At 41.4% G+C, this 24308-nt stretch overlaps 1 protein-coding gene across 17 annotated transcripts in view; it reads left to right on the forward strand.

The window, feature by feature from the left end:
• celf5a (cugbp, Elav-like family member 5a) overlaps positions 1–24308 on the forward strand; it is a 189221-nt gene that overhangs the window by 75313 nt on the left and 89600 nt on the right. For all 17 annotated transcript variants that reach the window (XM_051375527.1, XM_051375516.1, XM_051375521.1 and 14 more), the window contains exon 3: positions 23788–23836. In XM_051375527.1, coding sequence (XP_051231487.1) covers positions 23788–23836 — 49 coding nt within the window. The remainder of the gene's footprint in view (positions 1–23787; positions 23837–24308) is intronic.

Below are 24308 nucleotides of genomic sequence, written 5' to 3' on the forward strand. Positions count from 1 at the left end.
TATCCACGCTTTGTGGCACTGTGAGTGGAGATGCAGATTTGTTTCTGTCAAGGTTAATAAATGAAGAAATCAAGGTGAGTGTGTCTCAATCCAGACACAAAGACACTGGGAGGGGGGATCAGACACCCAGCTGGTACCTCTGAAATTTTAATTAGGCCCTCTCTTTATTTCCCCTCCACAGCCAGACATTGTGGTTGAGTATTTAGACAATCAGTGGAACTATTTTCTCTCTCAATATTACCTAAGCCAGTGAAGGCATACTGGGGAGCTTGTGGGTTTGAGTTTAAAGGCACACATGCTTTATTGTGTTAATAGTTCCTCTGTGCGGTGTCATTATGGAGTATATGGAATCTGCAGAGTACACAGCTGTGTAGTGTCTTGAGTTCAATGGAAACATGCACAAAAGCATGCATTTATTTGCATGTACAGCAGTAAACAGCAAGCTAAAGTAGAATCATCACACCACATTTCTAAATCAGCATCACCAAAAAGAGGGAAAAGTTAGGTGTTGAAAAGTAGGTGATATTCACGTGTTTCACACATGTTACTTGATGACATGTTACACACTTCAGTTGCCTTCTGGGTTCAAGAGATTTTTCACACATAAATGTGTCCTTGACATGGGAATTATGAATAAAAATAATTACTTTCCTGTTTAATCCCTGTGTTGGTGGGTGTAGGATGCACTAAGACATCTTTGTGTTTTTAATCATTTCATCTTAAAGAGCCTGTGTATAGGATTTAGTGGTATCTAGCTGTGAAGTTGCAGAATTCCGGCCATTTAGAATAACTACTGGAAATATGTTTTAAAGCCAAATAAATGCCTACATTTAAACAGCAATTAAACACAAACGCTATGACATAAATACATAACTGTGTGAAACAGAGAAGGATGATTGAAACAGAGGACAGTGCGTTTCGGTTTCCAACTCTATCACTCACTCCGGAGTAACAGTAAATGGAGCAAGTTTGGCTAAACAGACGTGTAACAGCGTTTCTACGTCTCCTCCTCTACCATGCTGTGTGATCTACTCTTCAGCTGACAGCATGGTCAGCAGCCGGCAGGAGACTCTCGTACACAGCGTGCTGTTCACTTGTTTATTTAAAGTTTATCATCATTGAACTTGACGTCTGTCCAAATTGCACCAACTTGACACTTGACACTGCACTGCCTTGGGTCCCCAGAAATATACCTACTCACACTCACGCATACAGACAGAGATCAATCGATGAATCTCTCAATGACAGAGCCAAAACCAATCACTTGCATAAGATAAGTTTCGACTTAAGTTGTCCTGGCAACATATCTTATAGGTTATGCAATATTAGGCTATTGAATCTGCTATTAATTAATATATTTATTTAGCATATTTCCCACTGAATATTTTTGCCATTGATGGTTTCCTCTGCCTGACAACTACCATAAACCCTGGTGCCAATACTCTTCAATAAATGTCAAAGGCCCTTTATAGAGCCAGTGATGAGTTTGTCCATTCTCAGTTACTGTTTAAACATGGTGCACAGTCTCCATGGAAGAGGACGTGGCCCCTCTGTGGATAAAAAACAATTGTTGTAAGGTAACAATACAACACTTATTTTCAGGTGATTATACACTAATACATATACACAAATATATATCCCTCCATCTCTCAACCTCTCTATTCCTTTTCTGCCAATATATTCTCCTAAATGTTATACACTGAAGCTTTAACTCAACTTTCTACCTTCAAGTGTTCAGATATTTTGAAATTATTTAATGTCACTTTGTATGATAAGAGTAGCACTTATAATGAGAAAGTCAGTTTATTGTGGAGTACTTATTTTCATTGGGACCATTTCTTGGGAATTAAACTTAAATGTAATTACAATAAGCTGCTATGCTGTGCTTTTGGACTTCTTGGATGCCCTTCAAGCTCTGTCAACCGGCCCATCGCTGGTTTAAGAACAACTGCAGCATCACATAACAACTCAGTCACTAGCATGTAGGCCCACAAATGCACATGCATGTTTATTGGTTTTAGCTTGAGATAATTGCCCCATGAACTATGCAACTATGGAAGCGTCTGTTTTTTCATAGGAAAACAAAACTGCAGATTTTAGATGCTTGTTTAGACGTGTGTGTTTTTGTGTGTATGTGTGTCCAAACAAATCAAATTTATTAGCCACTGTTCCAGTGTGATGTGATTTTATTGCCTTGGCAGTTGGGAAGGAATTGGAAAGCAGAGTGAATATAACAGAGAGGAAACTATGTGTGTGTGTGTCCATAACACTCTTGGAGGTATTTTCACTAGCTACAGAATGGTACTTTATGTGTTGGCTTACTACTGTGAGAAAAATAGTACACCCTCCCAACAGTAACCCTAAACACTCTTTTAGGGCTTATCAATGACTTCACACACACACACACACACACACACACACACACACACACACACACACACACACACACACACACACACACACACACACACACACATACACAGGTGGTAGATCTGGCACAGACAGATAAAGTTTTTGAAAGTTGTCTTTGAAACATCTTCTATGGGATTATCATCACACTTTGAACAGATCTTGATTCAGACTGTGGGGCATGTTCAGATCTCTCACTTAAAAGGAAGATAGAGCCAAAGAAACAACTTTATTAAAAGGTATTTCATTTTCACAACAGATATGCAAGACTCTCCTCTGTATCTTTGCCATACTCCATATGTATAGCAGATGGAACTATTTCAACACATGAATTATTTACTCAACTTTAATCCAAAACAGTTCAGTCCAGAGAACCAAATTAGATCTTCCCACATATTTCAGCTTTCAAGACTAGACATAAATAAAAGACGCACCCTAGATGAAAGATAACTTAAAGATTTTGATAATGAAATCGATGCATCATCAAAGGCATCTCTTTCATGAATTAGTTATGACAAATAAACACGACTCACAGGCAATGCAAAATATAAAAGCGGTGCAGCAATATACATAAAAGCTCACTTTAACGTGTCCAGGACTGTCAATTAGAGAGCTAATGAGTATTTTTTTAGGATTTGGGGGGGGGGTCACTATGTGTAGTTGGTGAGATAAAGGAGATTTTGCTCCTGTTTTTACATACAGGCAAAAAGAGCGATAGTACCAGCTCTATCTGGCATTACCAGTTGAAAAAAGTAAAATGTGTGCCCCTTTGAAAACACACTGCATTGCATCATAGTCTACAGGCATTACTGTTGGTAGATAAATTGGTACGTCTCTCTATTTGGAAATAGATTTCTTGCTGTATTATTTCTGAGTATCAGTGCAAAGCAGTGAGACTGGAAGAATCCTTTGTGCTTTTAGTCTGAGGGACTGACACCAAAACCGGCAGATACCCATTGATGTTTTTGAAAGCTGAAAACTTTTCTCCCATTAAACATTATTGTTGCTGCACTGAAGAAAGTCTCAGCATGATGTTACACTGTCAGCATTTGGCCAATTATCCTTAAGAAAAAGAAAAATCCACCACTAGATAAGGAAATGGAGGAGAATGGTCTCTTGAATTTCAAAAAGACTTGTGATGTCTTGAGAGAAACATGATCAAAAACTTTACCTGGTCAAACAGATTTATAGTAGATTCCTCACTTTGATCTCATGTTTCAGGTGCTTCAACCTAGCCTAACTTTATTGCTAACCCTGTTTTCTTTGTTTAACCTTTTTATGTGATTAACTGATACAAATTGCTTGTCCTCTTTGTGGTATTATCACATAATCCAATTGGTGGTAGAGGAGATTGCACTGAAACATCCTCAGGAGTAGATAATACACTGCCGGTGGCTGTTTATAACATTGCTAATTTTTTAGGGTGGATTATTCCTTTCAGGTAAGCCTTAAGATTTACCTGCCAAGTGTTTTCTGCCGCTCCCTGTATATTAATCTCATTAGGAGAGCTCTATAGGAAGTGGGCAAGGCATACTCCATTATTTATGGAAGTGTAATTATCTATGGTGTCACAAGCAGGCAGGAATTTACAGGACCCCGGTTCTGCATCAGCACAATGGCTAGCTAGGTAATGAAGCGAACGCACCTCCAGGCCCTACAATACACTATCTGATGTGCTCCACTGTTTTCACTGTTGCTTTTTGAGACACTATTCTTCACTAATGCAGTATATCGCAGGAAAAGAATGCCAGCTGGAATAACAGCAGGATCACTAGTAGTCAGTTATAATAATAGTAATAATAATAATTGTGTGTATAATAAAGATGAAATGTAGTTCAAACACAGATAAGATTAAGATTACGTGACCAAACAACTAGTTGTTTAATCAGTTGGCTGACTGATTAAAAAACTAAAATGAATCAATTGTTGAATTAATTGTTTAGTTATTAAGCAAAAATGGCTCCCTGACTTCACTACATCAGTTCCTCAAACGTAAGGATGTGCTGCATTTCTCAGTTTGATATATTGTAAATAGTATTTGTTTGTGTTTTGGATGGTGTCCTGGGCTCTAGTAAATTGTATCATACATGGCATTTATAGAAAAGGATTATTTATTAGAAAATAATCCATAACAATAATTATTAGTTGTAGCACTACACTTATTTGTTGACAGCAGAACATACAATTTTAGTATTACCACCCCACAGCACACAGCTGTTGGAAAAGTTAGTTTTCCGTGACAGATTCACATTTTGATGGCATTGCAACTGAATAAGCATTCAATCTGACATTATACACTGAAAAAAAAAACTTCACCACAGCATATTATCATATTTTTGAGCATAACTGACAAGATTTTTTCTTCATTTTACAAAACGGTTGTCAATTATGGATAGAAATATATACAAGGATTACCTTGAAATGTGCGCTCTTGCTGCATCTTGCAATGGATTGGCTGTGAAAAAATGTATTAACATTGAGAAAGACGAACAGCTGTGAGGTACTCTTAGTATATATGTAGGTTATTGTGATAGTGTAGTATACAGAGAGGCGGGGGAAATAAAAGAGAGAGAAAAAAGGCTACACAGAGCTAAAGGAAGGCAGAAGAAGACAAGAGTCAGCCAGGCTGGCTGGCTTTCTCTTTTAGGCCCAGCATTTCACTGTGTGTACAGACTTAGCAGCAGCTTCCACAGCAGCTGCTGCAGCAACGATGGGGTCATTTACATATAAATGAAAGTTGCCGATCACACGCTGCTGACCCCATTTATTTCAGCGGACAGACAGACAGGCAGGCAAGGCAAGCGCCAGCGAGTTGCCGAATTACTCCAAATTACCGCATTTCCATCTCCACATCAGGCCTGTCAGGCCTGCAACCATCGTCCCAGTAGTTTTTTCACTTCCCCCTCCTCCTCCATGTACCCACCACCAGGTCTGGAGTGACTCTAATTGGCAGTGGTGAATTTAAAGGACCTGTCAGTGGCTGAGGCTGTCACCACCCAGGACAGCACAGCAAAGAAACAACATATCCAGCTTATCACAGCGCAGCACAGCATTGCACAGCACAGCACAGCACAGCACAGAAACAACACAGTCAGGTTAGAATAGCACACAAACATTATAGTAAACTTCTCACATCACCGTGCGTGAATAACACAGCTCAGCACAGCAGAGTATAAGCAACAACCCAGCTCGTCATCAGGCACAAATTTATGCTAGATGCAACATCCGGTGCCACACTCATCTTTTCACTTTCAACCCCAATTTTTTTATCTCTACTTATTTCCTATATTTTCTGTTCTGTGTCTTATGTAAACCTTAGTTTCCAATCTTACTTTAATCCTCCCACATTTTCCATCCCTCCCTCCATCATGTTTTCTTCTCATGCTACACCCTCACGCCATTGGTTTGGGTGAGCATCTGGATTTGAATCCAGAGCCATATGCCCTACAAGAATCTTCATCTCACTCTTTCCTTACACATGCAACCATTCACGTGTTGTCACACACACACACACACACACACACACACACACACCTACACACACCACACACACACACACACACACACACACACACACACACACACACACACACACACACACACACACACACACACTATAACCCTAAGTACCACAGTACTTTAGGTCTCAAGGTTTTACAAGACAGATTAATGCTACAGGCCTGCATGATCTTAATGTGACAGCTGTGTCCTTTTCCAGGCGGCAACATCCTCACACACACATGCACTCCACACAGAATTCTGTATTATTTTCACTTATTCTACAAAAAGAGAGCGATGAACCCTTGCAGAGGAAGGCAGCCGAGCTAGTGCTTGTGGCTGCTTTATTTAGTTGGTAAAGCAGCCTCCCTTCCTACTTATTTGTCTTTTTCCTGTCTGATTCTTGGTTAGCCAAGCACGCACCCTTATTAGTTCATTAAAAGGACTCTGTCGCTGCTGCCTGACTTTGGTATAAGCAAGGAAAGAGGGAAAGAAAGGAGGAAAAGAAAAGGGGAGAGAGTCAGAACACCACTCTCTAATTACTCAAGATTGATGCATCCAGTGAACATCCTGGTAATCAGTGTTGTTTTTATTTGTTTAATGGTAGGACAGGGATCACAGGCAGGCTGACCCTCTGTGATCATTAACAGAATTAATGCAGGCAGAAGCACACACAACTCCTTTATGCTTGCTTGGTCTGGAAGCAAGTGTCAGATTGTTTGTTTGTGAATACATATATATCTCTGTATCTCTCTCTCTGTGTGTGTGTGTGTGTGTGTGTGTGTGTGTGTGTGTGTGTGTGTCATTGAGGACTAAAATTAACCAACTGTCCATACTCATCTGGATTTGCTTATAGGGACATTATTCTATAGGTGTTCACTCCAGTGTGGAGTTCATGCTCTGGTTCTATCTGCTGTCATCACCATATACCATATTTAGTTTTGCCAAGACAGTTGTAATGACTTCCTTGAAGTTCATGGATTGCTTTGTGCAATCATACAATATGACCATGACTTGATAGTGGTGCTACCTATTTATGTGCTTGTTAGTGGTACAAAAGTATGGACAAACCACATAGCTAAATATGCACAGGCGTACATGTTATCATGATATGAGCAAAATCACATTAAGTATAAATAAAATTTGTGATGTTTGGATGTGGTTGGAAATTGTATACTAGAGCCTCACCCATACATTGGCAGACATGTATTATCATATAAAACATGTGATATAAGGTTATTTTAACAGTTGTTTCTGTTCATCTTTAAAGCATCACGATGTAAGATTTGATATTTGTTGCGATTTGGCACCCCCAGTTTCATGATTTATGATCAAAAACTTGCAAATCAACTTTGCTAACTCAGCCAAACATCAAGCAAGTCCAGCAACACAAGACATAGCAAGCCAGCTAATATTACTTACTAGTTCAAAAGCAAGAAGCCCAGTTTGGTGTTTGTTTTGCAGCCTTTTATTTCACAGAGCTCTTTACAACGACTAAAAGGAGTCCTGGATTTACCCTTTTCCTTTTCCCTTCTTAGCTTCCTCCCTCAACATCATCTTAGGTCTCCTCGCCTCTGCCATTAGCTATATCCATAGAAGCTGCTAAGCCCAGTTACATTGCCAGCTTGCCCGACTCTGATTCTGACACAAGCCGGCACCACTCCTCATCAGCATTCCCCCTGTCCTGGGCCTGAAATATACTCCTCCCGACGGTCCAAAGCTCTTATTCTACCAGTGTAAACACCAATACTCCCCCAGTGGTCTGAGTACTGTCAATCACAGAGAGTTGAGGCAGAGCAGTTGGAGGACATCAGAGGGAAAACCAGAAAATATTTTCTCCATGAAATAGTTCCAGTTTCCAGTTTCACCAAAATCAGTGACATAGGCATACAGGACGCAGAATGGGAATGGCAGAGGCACCATTCACCCTAGTACAAGTCAGCGATTGTAAAGCTGTTATTTTAAGGTAGAAAAGTTACATAATGGGGCTTTAAAATGCCTTTTGTCAGACATATCTTTGTGTCTTTATTATGGATTGATTTTTGAGGCCGATAACAAAGTCAATATTTAAGATTTAAGACAATATTAATTTGTACCTAACATTAACAAACATTTTTGACAGGGATCCGATTACTTTAATCTTGTCATTATTGTTATTCAAAAAGTATTGGTTCTAGCTTTCAAAATCCAGCATCCATCATATAGCGTGTACAATGTACGTGTATTTTTAAACTTAGCCATGCATCTGCTGAGATTCCATTACTTTCCACCTGCCATTCATCCTGAATGAGCATGACAGAGCACACATTAATTTCTGTTGTACACGGATACTCTAAGGGCATATGGGTTTGGGTGAAGTCATGGAAAAATGGAGGGCAGAGTGTAATGGAGGCAGCCACTCGAAAAGATGGTACTCTAATTTCATGGTAATTAATTACCGTACAGTGTTTGCTGTGGATCTCCAAGCTGCCCCCGGGGGCTGACATGCTATGTAACTGGCAAATGTCATGACTCCCACTGACAGGAGGAAGAGGGTAGGCTTAGAAGGGTCAGTGGGTAATTAAAGTTGGTAGAGAAAATTGACTGAGTGTTAACTGTTGATACAGTTGTTTCCCTTTTCATATTACATGCCCCAGAGTTGGTTATTGTACATGTCAGAGATGCCTGTTACACTAAGGGCCAAGACCCAAAATTAATCTTTACGTGACAGCAGATGTGATATTGAGTGCAAAGTTTCTGAAACTTGTGTCTCAAGCTGCAAAACTTTCGTGTGGGTGTAGAAGAGAAAATCCAGTAAAAGAAGAGCAGCAGAAAAAGCTCTAAAGTCCTATCCTATATATGCAGGGTATGTGTGACACAGTAGAACACAGAGAGAGTAAAAGTGGGAGTAAAATATGCAAAGGTCTAAATCCTCTCTTCATCTTCATCAGGAGCTCTTAAGACTCTCTGAGACATGTTTCCTCTGGTGACCAAGATTTCCCCTGCACTCATCGCTCACTCATACATCTGTGTGTGTGTGTGTGTGTGTATAGGTGTTTGTAGTGGCTTAACAGCCTCTGCAGCCTGTCTTCAAGTGGAACATATGAAATGATTTGTGCTATGAATCATGGGTTTCACTGCTCTGCACTGCAGCGGGATGTCTGGGACGTTAATGAAGGCCTAAAATTGCCACTGTATCTTTGAACTGAGAGGAAGAAGAGAATTTAAAAAATGCAGAAGGAAAGAACCTGAATTTAGTTTTAGAGGGATGCGAAGACTGCAAGGGACCAAACAGGTAGAAGGGAAGCTAAAGAAAGCTGAATAGACTACTTAGCCTTTTATGCAGCATCATATAATGAATTTGTACCTTGGGACTCAAATGTGACTAATATCCTGCACATGAACATACTATTCTTTGGGACAACATTCCCACAACTAACAAATTTCTTCTCTCTGTAGTTCTCTGAGGTTTTTTGTATGTATCCCGCACGCACACACACACACACACACACACACACACACACACACACACACACACACACACACACACACACACACGTGGCAGAGGAATGTGAAACATGGAGACCTTGAAGGCGTTTTAAACAGTGGCTGTCCTACTGTCCTACCTCAGGCTAACCTCCAGCAGCCCCGACGATGTAGTGTCAGCAATGACATTGGGATTCTATTAGCAGGTTGTGCGAGGCGCTGGCCCCCTGCCCTGTGGTGAGACCTACCATTGATCTGTCATGGGAGATGGCTGCTCCCTGCTCCTCACTCCCATAGGGCTCAATTTGAACCTTTCCAAAAACCAGGGCCGAACCCCCGCTTGAAATCTACCTGGGGAGCAGAGAGAGAGGAGAGCAGAGAGCTCAAGGTCAGGCGTGACACCGCGTGTGCAGATAAAGACGACTAGGTACGTTTGACACCGACCATAATGGCCAGTGAAAAGTGAGGTTATTTGTTATCGATTCCCAATGAGGGAAATCACCGGGTCTATATAGTGCTGTTTATGGCCGGGTGAGGGCTGCTTATGTGTGTCCCAGACGGTCGATGTGAGGCTGAGAGAATCCTCTGAAGGACAGAGAAAAGAAATGAAAGTCTTTCTCCCGCTCCCTGGCTCTCTCTCTCTCCTTCTATTTTGAATGAGTGCATAGTGATCTGTTTTCCCAGCCAGACTCATTTGTATTTTTACTGAATTACCCCGGATGCGCAACCTGAACCCACTTAAGCATGTCACTTAGCGTTTGTTGAAGTTAGCCGAGACAGAGCCCTCATCAGGTTTCAATGAGGGAGGCTGTGGCTAAGTGGCCACTTGTCATGTTTATTTATTTCATTTTTTAACCGATTCCCACATGATGCCTATGTTGGCTGTCCAAGTTGTTTAGAAAGAAATGCAAGACCAGAGGTAGTGACAAGGGCTTATGATGGATATTTAAGTACCATATATCATCTATTGTCTGTTGTGTTTCATAAACTTGTGAGTCTTTATCTGTTCTAAATTGAGCTGGATGTTATTTTTAGGTTGTTAAAATAGAGCATGTTCCCTTTAAGCGTGGAGAGAGGTTAAATACGCAAAAATCGTCTTTTCTCGTTGTGGAGGTATTTGAATAATCTTGAATAAAATGTGTTTACATATAGTCATGGAGTCTTTTAATCCTTTTTGACTTACACAGTATGAAGCAGTGCTAAGGAACACAGGGGTATATGTGAATTAACAGTATGGAAGTACAAACAGAACAGAATATTGAAATTTCCCCCACAGGCGATTCTCGGCTGTGCTGTGGCAGTGAGACACTTCCCGGTGCTGCTCCATTTTATATGTATGAAAATCTCTCACGGATCCATGATATACATTATAGATGAGGGCTCCCGTTCTGCACTCCAGTCACTGGAGCAGAATTTTCCATGATACGCAACCCCCACCACCCCCACCCCCACAATGCCGCCCTCTCCTCTCCTCTCTTTCTCTCATCCCTCTCTCCATTCATTTCTCCATCCATATTGGAGCGTTGTTTCATCCCTCACCAGCTCCCTTTCATCCCTCTCCAGCCCTTTGGTCTCTTATAATTTCATCCTTCCATAAGTCAAACCTTACATCTTTACTTCCATCGTTCTTTCTTTCACTTATTCCGCCCCTCCCCCATACCATGGAGCGAGCGAGCGAGTGAGCGAAGAACATGTGACCAGTGAGGTGGGAGCCTGCTGGGCCTCCCCCTGCAGTGCCACCATACGTTGATTTGTCTCCTCCGGTTCCATATTGATTTTGTTTTAAACAAGGGAAAAATACAAGAAGAATGAGGTGCCGGAGGTGACATGAAATAAAAAAAAGAGGTAAGGGAGGAGTGAAGGGGGAGGAAAGAGAAAAGAGGAAAAGTCCTTCTATGTATCAGTGGTCTCGAATGGGTTCAGGGTATTATCAGGAGGTTACTGTACAGAGAGTGAACTCAAAAAGATGGGGGGGGGGGAGTGTGTGTGAGAGATCCTTTATTTAAAAATCTCTTTTTATTCCCACACTTTACTTTGTGCTTGCTAAATGGGTTCTGGGGTTGGCTATGTGGCAAATGCATCTCATTCTATGTCATGGTACAGTTCCTGCCTTAAAATGATTCTCTGCTTAGTTCAATTTAAGTTGTGTGCAGAATAATCGATCCCCCCATTAATTCTACTTAGCTGAGCTTCACAGTACAAGCCTGGGCTTGACTGGTCCACCAAGGCCAGTGCTGCTGAATGGCTGACCTTTACACGGCTCGGACTGCCATTGATTTTCAGCAGGACTTATTTCATGAACTGGGGTTTGGGACAGGGCACCCAGATGAAGATGAACTATGAGGCAAAATCAGTTTCTTTGGCCCTTTTCATGCACTCGTCTCTCTTATTTCTCTCTTTTTCCTCTGTCCTCTTTACTTTGGAATCAGTACTGTACACCATATTGGCTGAGCTCCGTGGGTGGTATAGTCTGAGAGCAAATAAAGCGTCCCCTGTGTGACCCCCCCTTGAGCTAAGAGCCCCCCATGTCCTGTCAGTGAAGTGTTGGTGTGTGCATGTACTTTAAATTCATGCTTTAGTGTCTACGTATGTGTGTTTCGGTCCATGCTTGAGTGTATGTAGGTTACATTGTTAAGTGCTTTACGATGGCTCTCTGTGTGACATGGCCCCTTGGTATTTGCAGTTAGGAAAGAATGCAAAGCAGAGAGTGTGAACAAGCCATTAGAGCTCCCAGGACTTCCCTCAGAGCCAAAGAATTGAGGAAAACAATCCTGACCTCCATGATACGACAGACACAACATCTACCTCACGACTGCTGGGGCGAGGAGGAGGGAAAAGAAAGAGAGAATGCATCTCAAATCCCAAATGTAATTTCAGTAAGATTTCAAGGTCCTGTATTGCATTGTTAAATCTTTAAGTCGTAATTGTTAGAAAAATGTACTCAGATGAACATCATTAAAATTAATTAATTATTCAATAATTAAAGCTAAAACAAGGAGGGACAGATGTGTAGGAGGCTACTGAGTGTGATTTAGCTTGAGTTCATACAGAGTGCACAGAGTGTCTCCCTTTCTTCCTCCCCATCTCTGTCGTTCTCCTCTTGGCCTGCATTAGCTGTGTATAAGTGACTGTTGACGGTAAAAAAAAAAACATATTTAAATTTAATACCCACTCATAAATACATGCATGCATACAAATGTCCCTGGATGGTGGGAGGCATGAGGGGCAAGTGATGTGATGGGCTGTCAAGGATGCTGCTGTAAAATGGGGGAGGATAAGGTATGAGGGTAGTGGTGGGAATGAGGGCAGCGGACAGGTGTGTAGCATTTTGATTTCATCTCAAGTGAGGGCATCATAAATGGATGATATGCCTTATCCTTCACTAGAGACCCCTTGGTTTTAACTCAACCTGGGACCCAAGTAGGATCTAGTCCAAATTATACTGTACTGTGTGCCAGTATTTCTAATATCCATGTGGATCCAGATGGACGCCATCATATTTTGCTCAGCTTAAGATCAGAAAGCACATCATAATCACAACAGGAGGAAATTGGTTGGGAACCCAGTGCAGGTTTTTCATGTGTGTTAGGTTCTATTCAGGTTGATTGGGTCTAATATCAGGTTCCTTTTTTAAAAGTACAAATTCCTACTGTCCCAAGCCATAAATCACTCTCCACTGTAGGTGCATCTTGGAGGATCTAAATCTCCATGTCTTCAAATGTTCCCATTACTGCCTCTCTCTAAAAAGTCGCATACAGTACACGACTTCCTTTATTCCCTCTGTGCTCCAAATTCTGACAAAATTTAGACATGAACACACACAAACAAAATACAGCCCCAAACCACAGCCACTCACCCACTCCAAACCCTACCAAAGAAATAAGCCACCCAAGGCCATGGGAGGTAGTGTGGAGTGGGAGTTGGCAGAGACACTTCCAATGTGTTTTCCGCTCCAGTGCTTCTTGTTCTCACTTCGTCAGAGTGTGTTTTCTGCAGATTGGGAGAAATGGCGAGAGGTCAGGCCAGTGTACGGCTTGTCTGGCCCTCAGGTTCTGTGCAGTTCAAGGTTGAACCAGACACAGTGAGAGGGTTTTTTGTGTTTATTTAGCAAGCAGCTTTACTGTGTTGCAGCGTCAGACTTAAGAGGAGGAGACGAGAGACGCGGCTAGAAGACAGGCCTGTCCCCTTTGTTTGATACTGAATGCGCTTATAGACAAGCAGGGATTTTCCTCTAAGTGTCAGGATGAAACATAAGCAGGCTTTACAGCCAAGGGCTGGAGTGGTGGGAGAGTGATGGAACCAGCAGAAGTCGCAGGTGACAGAATGCAGTGTGCATGTGTGTGTGTCTATGCATGTGCGTGTTTACGAGAGTGTGTGTGTTTGAGACGTGGGGTATTGATATGCTGGGAATGAAGCTCGGAGCAGATGGACAGAGCAGGCTGGCCCTGTGTCGATCCTGTGAGCTCTGGCTCCTTCTTGCAATCCCCCCTTTGATGGACACAGACACACATACACACACACAAACACACGCATGTACCCGGCAATGGTGCCAGTCCAGATTTCACCAACTTGATAATAGTCCTATAGGATAACAAATTGTCGATCATCCTATCATTAATAACCAGTATGTCATACTGATCTGTAGCTATGGCAGATGTGGCTGGTTAATGAGACCGAATGGAGAAGTCCTCCAGTGGCGAATCAGGATAGACAGCCGGATTTGGGGAAGCGAGTGTGTATACTGAAAGCATATGTACAGTGAAAGGGAGAAAAAGAATTACCCGAGGAAACCAATTACCATTTTTGAGATAATGCAGTTCGTTAAAGGAAGTATTGTTTCACTATCTACATTTCTGACATAGGGTTTTTTTTTTTGTCTTCCTGTATCTGTTTTTGTCTCTCTCTCTCTCTCTCTCTCTCTCTCTCTCTCTCTCTCTCTCTCTCTCTCTCTCTCTTTCTGGCACCCTTCTGACTTCTCTCCAATTCAAAGCCAACATGCTTGGCTGCATCCCTATCTCCCTCCCTCCTTCAATCTATCTCCATCCTTCCTCTGACTTCTTCTTCTCCTGGTCTTCTCCTCTCCTTGGAGGGGTGGCACAGGGAGTGGGGGGTAGAAAAGTGCAACTACTGGTGAATTGCTAATAGGCAATCATAGTGCTCAGGACAAGGATGCCTACTGGAGGTCTAGGGACCATTAAAGAAACGTCAACTCGGCATAGGTATGGCAAGAATTATGAGTCAGTGGGCAGGCAACACTTCTTGGCTCCTATTGGTCAGGGCAGCAGGCCGTAATCTGTCACAATCCTGGAGTTGCTGTGACAGCAGCAGGAGCATTCTGGGCTCAACACAGAGGGTAAAGGAAACATGCAGCTAAGGGTGTGTGTGTGTTTGTGTGTGTGTGTGTGTGTGTCCATCTTTAAGCCTATATGAGTATGGTTGAGTGCATGTAGGGCTGTGCAAGTGAAAAATGTACAGAAAGATTATGTATCTTTCATGATTTAATTTAATTCATTTTAGTATGTTCAGTAAATTGATTCTGTAACCAAGTTGTCAGTTGTAGTATACACCTTTAATGCACCTGAAAGTACAACATACAACACAATCTCAACTACAAACAACTAATCACTGTTCCTGTGTCATTTCTGTGGGTTTAATCCAAACTGGGGAACTCAAATCCGTATTGCTCCACCTGTCAGTTTTAAGCGGTTTTATTAACCATGTGTGCTCTGGTGAACCCAGTTGAGACTGCAGGGCTGGGGGCGCTGGTGCAGTTCAGAAAGAGCTGGTACAGAAAACATGCCAAATAATTTGTGTGGGCACGCTTTGGCTTTAGCAGACACGATGCAGAATAAAACAAAGCTAAATGTTAGTACTGTCGGAAAATTCGTGGCCGCTTTGAGTGGAAACATGACAAAATACCCTAATATGTGAGATAACAGAATCCATCCATATCTCTTATTTGATAGTCTTAAGAAAGAAATCAAGTCTGTTTTCACAATGATTCTGTAATTTAGAAAAGAAAACCTTGAAGGGTTCTAAACTACAGAATTTAACTCAGAGTCATAATTCATGACTTTCTGTTTCTTGTTCTGTACGAGAGGATGGAGCATTTTGTGAACTGCTGTATTTAAGAAGATATTATATTATTTATTCTTACTCAAGCAAATATTAGAATTAAACCGTGATATGGATTTCATATCCAACCCAAGTGCACATGCGATGGTGCGCTTGCGTGCCAAATGCTGCACATGCTGTTGTACATCATTACCGTAGTGATAACTCGTCGAAAGTCAGGAAGGACATAATCTTCAAAGCAAATATCAAGGTAGTAGCCAGATAGGGAACATGGCGTCAGTGCATAAGGGCACCTTTAAGCATTAAAGCCTCACACAACTCTAGATCTGTAATTCTGTCACGGGACATATCCTCTGCCATTTCGCTATTTCCTGCTCACTCTGGACCCTCGCTGTGGCACATGCTGGGATTGGCATGACGTTGCCCTTCTGAAGGCACTGGGTTGGGTCTGTCGTCATGATCTTATCTTTCTAAGGACAGTTCCTCAAAATGAACTGAAGAGCGTAAACCACATCAAACAGCAAGCAGAATAAGAAAGAGACAGAGAGAGAGAGTTTCTGTGTGTGTGGGAGAGATGTGAGCCCACCAAAAGCTTAAGCCTCCAGTGTGCTGTGCAGATAAGATTCATTAGATAGGTCGGTAAATGCAAGAGAGAGGCAAAGCGAGGCAGACAGAGAGAGAGAGAGAGAGAGAGAGAGAGAGAGAGAGAGAGAGAGAGAGAGAGTTGAGCTTGCTGCTGCTCCAGCATTTGTTGACACAGATTTACAATGAGTCTCCCACTGCTTCACGCATTACAGTAACACGCCATGTCAATAGCTCTCTGGGCTTGAAAAGCAGCCGTGCCAAAGATGTCTGGGAGTGATGCCCTTCCCCTGATAACCAAAGTGTGGCTCATAAGTCAGGAAGTGGAGGAGAAGGAGGGGCAGGAGAGGGAGAAAAAGGATATTTTTTTTGTCATTTTGTTTCTCTTTTCCCTTATTAATAAATCCCCACCCACTCTTTTCTCTCAATCTCTACATCTTCTCAAACATCATTTTATTAGTTTTCCTTTTTCTGTCACTTCTCTATGATCCTTTTCCTCCCCCCTTCTCCATCTCTCTCTCTCTTTACCCCTCTCTCCCTCTGTTTCTCTTTATCTCTTGGACGCCCTGCTACAGGCTCAGTAGGACAGGATTTAGGCATTAGCTCAATCCCCCTATCTACTCCCCCTCATGATTGCACACTGTTTCTGTCACCCACATACCCTAGTCCACTGCACAAGTCTTGTAGGACTCAGTCTTTTATACAAGTACTGGTGGAGAGCTTATACTCCACAAGACAGGAAGACATAATCAAGTAGACGGACAAGCATGGCATGAGAGCGAGTGACAGTATCTGTGTGAAGGGTTGGGACAGTGGTAAGCTAACTCAGAGGTAGAGGGTAAGATTTTGATATCATTTTGAGTTAATCAGACTCTGTACAGAAGTAATAAAGAGTTTGATGAGAACTAACATCAGCTCATGCAGCTCTGTCTGCTGAGTCATGGGGCGCCACAAATGAGGTGGTTTTGATGTGTGACATTCACCTTCATGAAATCTTGATGAGAGCTGAGTTCTGCTGTCTATGTAATGAGGGCTGTAGCAGTCAGACAGCCGGCCAACCACTTCAGCTAGTAAAGCTATGATAATAGAGAGGGTTGGAAAGCCTTTTGGAAAGCATTCGGTAGATGAACTTCAGGCTGTTTCTGGGAGGCAGTTAGTGTTTTGGGGGAAGAGATAAACAGGAACTTGGATGGCATCAGACAACAGAAGGTCTAATGGTCTTAATCAGAGATGTAGTAGTGGTGCTAGTAATAATGGTACTACAGATTGCACATGTTTGTGAGGTAGCTGTGGCCTCATTGCTAATTTGTGTATTACAAGAAGCATTCAGTGTAACAGATGGATATCAACAGTTTTGTTCCAAAAGGAGCTATTCAGCTTTTGAAAAAAGTAACACTCATGCAAAATAACTGCAAAGCAACAACAAATTGCCCTTTTTATCTTTGAATCACTAAACTCACTTTTACAGAATGCAAATAAAATAAAAAAATGGGAGAAGCATTATGGAATAAAACTTCATACGTACAAATGTGATACGGACTAGCTGAGGTCTGCAGGTGTCTGTCAGTCCATGTCAGCGCCTCAAGCTCTAAATCCTGTTGGTTCTGATAGGAATCCCAAAGCTTATAGTGGCTGCCATCTCCTCAGTACTGACTGATGCTTCTTATCAAGACTAGCACACTGCTGCCGCCAGCACATTTTCATATATGGGTGAATTATAACTCACTTGCACAAACATTTTCTCACATGGATTCAATCACACATGTGAATATGCTCACATAGATTCAGTACATCCAAATGCAGATCACTCACACTTATATAAACACAATCACATGTATGATGAGCGTGTGTATTCAGGTCATGAATTTCAGAAAACCCACATGTGAATGGGCAACTCTACTTGAGAGAGACTTCTAGAAGATACACATTTTTAGTACTAAATAAACTTTTTCTTATCTCTGGTAATTGGGGATAAAGGTATGGTATCTTGTCTTTTTTCAAGCACACGAAGGCCAAACATTTAATGATTTGATTTCTATTCTCTCCAATATGAGGATTTACTGCTCATTCCAAATTACTGTAAAACTAAATCTTTGAGTTTTGAACTATTAATTTAAAAATGACACCTTAGGTTTTGGCAATTTGTGATATGAATTTTTACTATTTTCTTTCAGAGTGGATTCTTCTCTACAAGAGGAATTAGTGACATGTGTAGTTTACTCTATGGTGATGAATAAAGAACCAGAAGTAAACCCCTAGTACTTGTTTATTACAAACTGAAACAATGCAATATAATGATGTCCTTCACTGCAAAAACTACACTACAATGCCATCACATTGTCATGTAAAAGAGAAGAGATGTCTTTTCATATCCAGTGAATTTACAATATTAAGAAATAGTTAATTATCAAGCTTGAGTAAGCCTTTTAAATTTGATCTTCATTTGTAATTTCTGAAATTTTATTGTTAATGAACAATTAATGTGTTCGCAATGAAGCACGTCATAACTATAAATCATTACACCATGGCACTCTCTCTACTCTACTCTGTCTTTCTCCCTCCTACTGTATACAGTACAGATTTATTAGCTGAAGCTGGGGGCCCCTGGACAGCCACCACTCAGCGCTCCCTCAGATCAATAATTGGAAATATTAATTATATCAGCAGAGACGGCCCAGTCAGAAGGGGACTGTTTATGCTCTTGTTACTGAGCAGTGCAGCAACATGAGCTTTGATGGCTCACTAATACGTATTAATGATCCCAAGACAAACATTACTCTATATTAAACCTGAGTGAAAGCCAGACGACATCGCATATATTGTATGGCTATTAGCGTTATTTTATTGCAAGCACTGTAAGTAAGTGCTGATACATAACTGTTATAAAAAGACACTTACTACTGAATGATGAGCTTCTGCAAAACCAGGACAAGATTTCCTGCAATTTTATTATATTCACTGCATTCTCCTGTATTGGAGGTTCTTCATTTTGGATAATATGAAAGTTAAAGACTTGCAAAGTTTGGGGCTTGGAATTGCACCAGGTCTTTGAAACCCTTTCCAAAGCAGTATTATTGTCTTGCTACTGGCCCTCTCTAGGGTTTCAGCAGTGTGGAGTCTGGGACTCTGTACTGCTCAATCCCGCTAAACTCTACTAGTCATGAACTCATTACTGTCGCAGATAGTGCCAACAGTAGACTCTAAATCCTCCGCACTACTAACAGGCCAAGTCCTGACTACAGTTCCTTGACTTGCTCAGTGTAATTTGAAATCAGACAGTGGAATGTCTTTTGTGTCCGGAGCCCAGGGTCTTCTGTTCTTTTTGTACCTAATAATAGTATGGTATAAAGACATTTGCTCCCCAATCAGGCCAAACTTTACCAGGATACTGAGATACTGAGGTATGATAAAGTCAGAGAAAGAGTACATTGGTGTATTATGTTTGTTGCTAGTTTCAGTTAAAGAGTAGCAGGCCATCCGTCTTGTAGACTGGCTAACAAAAGACAGACAAACCAACAGGCAATGTGTGTATATTCCTGGCGTATTGCGCACTACATTATGTACTGTAGGCCTGAGGGTTTGTGTCTCACCCTCCATATAAAACAGCAGCACACTAGTGCTAAGAGCTTTAATTCAACTGACTGGAGGCTCAACTGGGTAAATGAGACGGCTTAATAAAACCATATGGAACTATAGATTTGTCAAAGCCCTTGGAGCAGCACAGTTTGTAGAGTGGAAAAGAGAAAGACCAGGGCTTGAACGAGGAGAACAAAAACTGTATTTTCTACTAGAGGAGGAAGATGAAGCATAGTAATTCATTTGAAGGTTGTGTAGCCGGTTGTGAAGTTGTTTCGAGTCATCAGAGAATCTTGTTTATTCGCTGTATTTGTAAAAAAAAATGTCCTTAGGTTGGGAGATATGTTAACATTTTCCTACCAGCCACCATCAGTCCAAAAACCGATAATTGCTCTTCCAACAATCACCAACAGATGTGAAAAAATTCTGGTTGTACATGCTGTCGCTAGCTCTCTGATGCTCGACCTCTCCTGTCCCCACTGTCTTCATCGTGCCCGGTGTCAGAGTCTTAGTCGGACCTGCTATAAATCACCTTGTTACTGTATACCCTGTTGTAAAACTGGTCGAAATAAACTCTTAATTCACCAAGCTGGACGAGAAAATATTCTGGCTTTACAGTTGTTTTTCCTCCCGCTCGTTTTTCGACTCAGTGAGTGTAACTTACTGTGTTGCTGAGCAGTGGCTCTCATTCAACGGAGGCAGACCATTAAATTAGCAAAATAAAATTACAAAAATCAGCCAAAAAACAACTGACGATGAACTTGATGCAATTGGCGTTAACTGATACGGTATATTTGTCAAATCGACGACTCTAATATCCTCAGAAAGGTACCTGACACGTCCTTTTGTTGTTTTTTCAGTGCATTATATGCAGTATTTTACAGCTTCTCACTAACATGTAAATACACCATAAGCCAGCATAGCTTGTCAAATTATTTTCCTTTTTATTTTCCGTTTTTTAAAATTAAATTTGCAGATCTCACGTGTCTGCAAGCTTGTTTTCATACAAAAAACACATATACTAGACTAGAAATGTTTGACAATATGTGATTCGAAGGGCTACAACATGCAGCTGTCTTTTAAGAAAGTGTTTTTCACTGGGCTACAGCTATGTTTTCTTCATGGGTCTTCAAATGCAAATAATACTGAGCAAAATCAGAACAAATATTTAGAGGAGATAAATTGTAGGAGACAAATTATTTGTGCTTCACTGAATATTCCATTTGAATTGAGAACATCCCCAGCATTTATATTTTGACAAATGCATTTTTCATTATATTAACACCAGTCATGTCATGCCTGGTTTGGTAAACCCTGTTTAATAAATCAAGATGCTTAAGTCACATACACGTCCTCAGGTAAAAAAAACATGGCAAAGAAACAGAATATCAAGACAGACAAATTAAAGTTTCTCTCTCAATATCTGTTCAAGTTTAAAACACATTTTCATTATCTGGCGATTTGGGCAATTTATAATTGAAAAAAAGCAAACATGCATTTTTAGCAGGGGTGTCTATAGGGAGGCAGGTGGTTGATTTGTAAATGTACAGTGTTTGTACAGCGCAGTTGTGCTGCTATTTTTCAGTGTTTGAAAGAGAAAGGCAGGTAGGTGGAGTCAGAGCAGGATAAACGCCACTCAGCAGCAAACCAATCTTATCTAAGAGTTGCAGGCAGCGTTCCCTCTCTCTCTCTGTATGCACTCAATCTCTCTTACCCTTCTCTCCATCTCTTGTTGTCTTTCTACAATCTCTCCCCTTCTTTTCTTCTGGTTCTCTTTGTTACTCCTCTTCCCTCACCTAACCACTCCCCTTACTCAAGGAAAGGAGGGTTGAAAAACAGTGCAATTATAACATGTTGTTATTTGTACAGGAAGCTGCAGTAACCGTTTCACTCAGTTCATCGTTGGTGTGTTCGAGACGCTACTAGCTCCAGCCCACTAACGACGAGTGAAAACGTGCCCTACAGTATCTGGAGTTAATGAATGGTCTCCTAGGCAACAGCAGCACTTAATACATTTCACTTAAAGTTACCATGTCTGTCCATGTGTGAGCATGCATATAGTACAAGTGTTCTTTGCGACGTACATTTAATTTCTGCTGGAATTACACAATTTTCTTCATATGTGTTCAAGGGGAATGGAACAAACTGAGAGCCAATCAGCAGTGACTGTTCAGGACCATAATGCATTGGTCTCGGGCAAATAAATAGACCATTAAGCTGGCATGTTGGAGGCTGAACAGTAACTAGCTTTAGAGAGAGCTGCCTCCCACACACAGGCACCCTGTAGATACGGCTGAGATCATAGCATGGTTGAGGAGCCACAGCCGCAGATTTGGCCTCCTCCATCGTGCATTGAACAAAAATCAGCTGGCAGGATGGAAGCATCTTTTGTCCATTTGACATGTCAAACGCAAATTCAAAGATTCCCTGTGTTGTTGTGAAGGAGCAGAGGGTTGTAAAGTTATCTGCGAATTTGTCTTGCGGATGTTTTTTTCCCCCCATTCGGAGGTGTTTGTGTCTCGGAGGTTGCTTTGAAACATGTGTGCGATAGTGTCGCGGTTGGTTCTGTAATCTATCCGTACATGCTGTGGAGCAGTGCGCCCTGTGGCTTGGCATTAGCATACTGTAGGGTTACTTTGCTTGTGTTGTACAAGGAAAAGAAAGCACTTGTAGATGGGGAGGGAGAAGCATGGGTAGTGAGCCAAGAAACAAGGAGCTAAAACCTCAACCTTCATAAGCATAACATCCTCCCTGTTTTTCTACAAAGACTTAGCCGGTGCTAGTTATTATTTACGATGGGTAAATTTATGGAATAATTTCAGTGAGGGAAGGTTACTCAGTTCCTCAAGGTGAAAATGGATACGTTTAGCACTTAATGAATCGGGCCTGGGCCTCTCCCCCATATATCAGCATGTTATTAAGACATTTTAAAATCCCATTATGGTGTTTCTCCTTGAACATGTCATGCTTTTATTGGACTGCCCTGTCTTTAAATCTGACCTTTTCAGCTTTGCTCCGGAATTGAATAGAAAAAAAGACACATGACAGGGCAATGGAACGAAATATACGTATGTAGGTATAAAAATATCAGCCCTGGATAGTTTTCAGTGATCTGACTGGGATGCCCGGTAATGGCAAATAGTTTCTAGCAATAAAAAGATGCTTAAATAGCAGCTACAAATGGTTTACTGTAAATGGCTGTGTGTGGTAAGAGGTTGCTTTTATGTTCCAGTAATCTTGTTATAAATTTGTGCCACTTTTGGCCCCAATTTTATTAAAATGTGTGCGTTTTTTATTGTTAAATCTATTTGTTTTGGACTGAATTGTGGAAGGAGGGGCACTGGCATCCGATCCGTGCACATAAGTGATCTTGTAAGCTTTATGCACTGCTACAGCAGATATATACATATTGTGTGTGGGTGAGTGTATAAACAGTTTGTGTGCTAATATGTGACTTGGAGGCATATATTCAATTAAAAGAACAGTGCTGCAGCTGAAACAAACCTATTGTAAATCACAGCCGCATCTTTCAAACTTTTCCTCCAAACAAATTGCGCACTAAGTCTGGTGAAATTGTTCAACTTGAACAACAATAATGAAAAAAGAAGGAGGCAAAATTGGGGAAGGAGGAGAGCGTGACACAAAGACTGTGATGACAGAGGCATCTAATCCAGGCAATGCCATTCTTATCAGGGTCCAGTGGATTAGAGTGAGCCTCCTAACCAGAGAATCCTTCCCAGCCAGACACTCTCCACAGCCCAAGGGCCTGGATCGATAGGTCTGCATTGATCTCTCTCCTCCTGTGGCTGAATTCACTTTTATTAGGACTGCCTCGGCCGTCCACTCAGACACACATATACACACACGCAGCCTCTCCATGCACCTGCCATGAAATATACGAATGGACATATAGATACGCACAGACAGACGGAGCTGAGTGTTGTTTTGTTTACAATGAATAACCGTCAGCAGAAACACTATAGTGTCAAGTCAACTTAGCTGCATCATGTTTTTTTTTTTGGTTTCCTCTCCAGCCAAGGAACTTTGATCAGTATCGCAGAACAGCTATTAGTATGGGAGAGAGGGCCTTGACACCTCTGGTTTGTGGCCTCTTGTTGTACCAACGACAGCCCGAGTCGCCAGCACTAACCTCTCTGTTGCTCTTTCTTCTCTCTCCTCCAGATGACTCGCCCCATCCAGGTGAAACCGGCTGACAGCGAGAGCCGTGGAGGTAGTTGTCTTCTTTTCTTCATCATTTATTCATGTCCCCTTTTCATCTGCCTTATCTAGGCTAATTCTTTTCATTCTTTCCCTCTGATCTCATCTGTTCCACTGCTCTCATTGCAATATTTCTTCAGCCAACACTCTTTTTTTTAAATCTTATCCCAATTCCTTTTGTTCTCATGTTGCTGCACTAACATACATAATGCTAGCAGTTGGATCATTACATATAAAGTTTGTTAAATAGCTTAACTGAACAGCCTTTCAATGTATATTAAATACATTACGAGATGAGATGAGATTTGGTGTCATCTTAGTTTGACTACCTCTCTGCTTGTAGCAACATTTTAGTGAAAATGTCTGTAATCTCACATATTGTAGCTTTTGTATTTGTTTCTGGTTCAGATCCACTGAGTTTGTGGATTAATCTCACATAGTTTAATGCTGCGTGTGCCCTTTACTGTAATTGATTAAAGAGTCTG

This window comes from Dicentrarchus labrax, unplaced genomic scaffold (genome assembly GCF_905237075.1).
Source record: "Dicentrarchus labrax unplaced genomic scaffold, dlabrax2021, whole genome shotgun sequence".
NCBI lineage: Eukaryota > Metazoa > Chordata > Actinopteri > Moronidae > Dicentrarchus > Dicentrarchus labrax.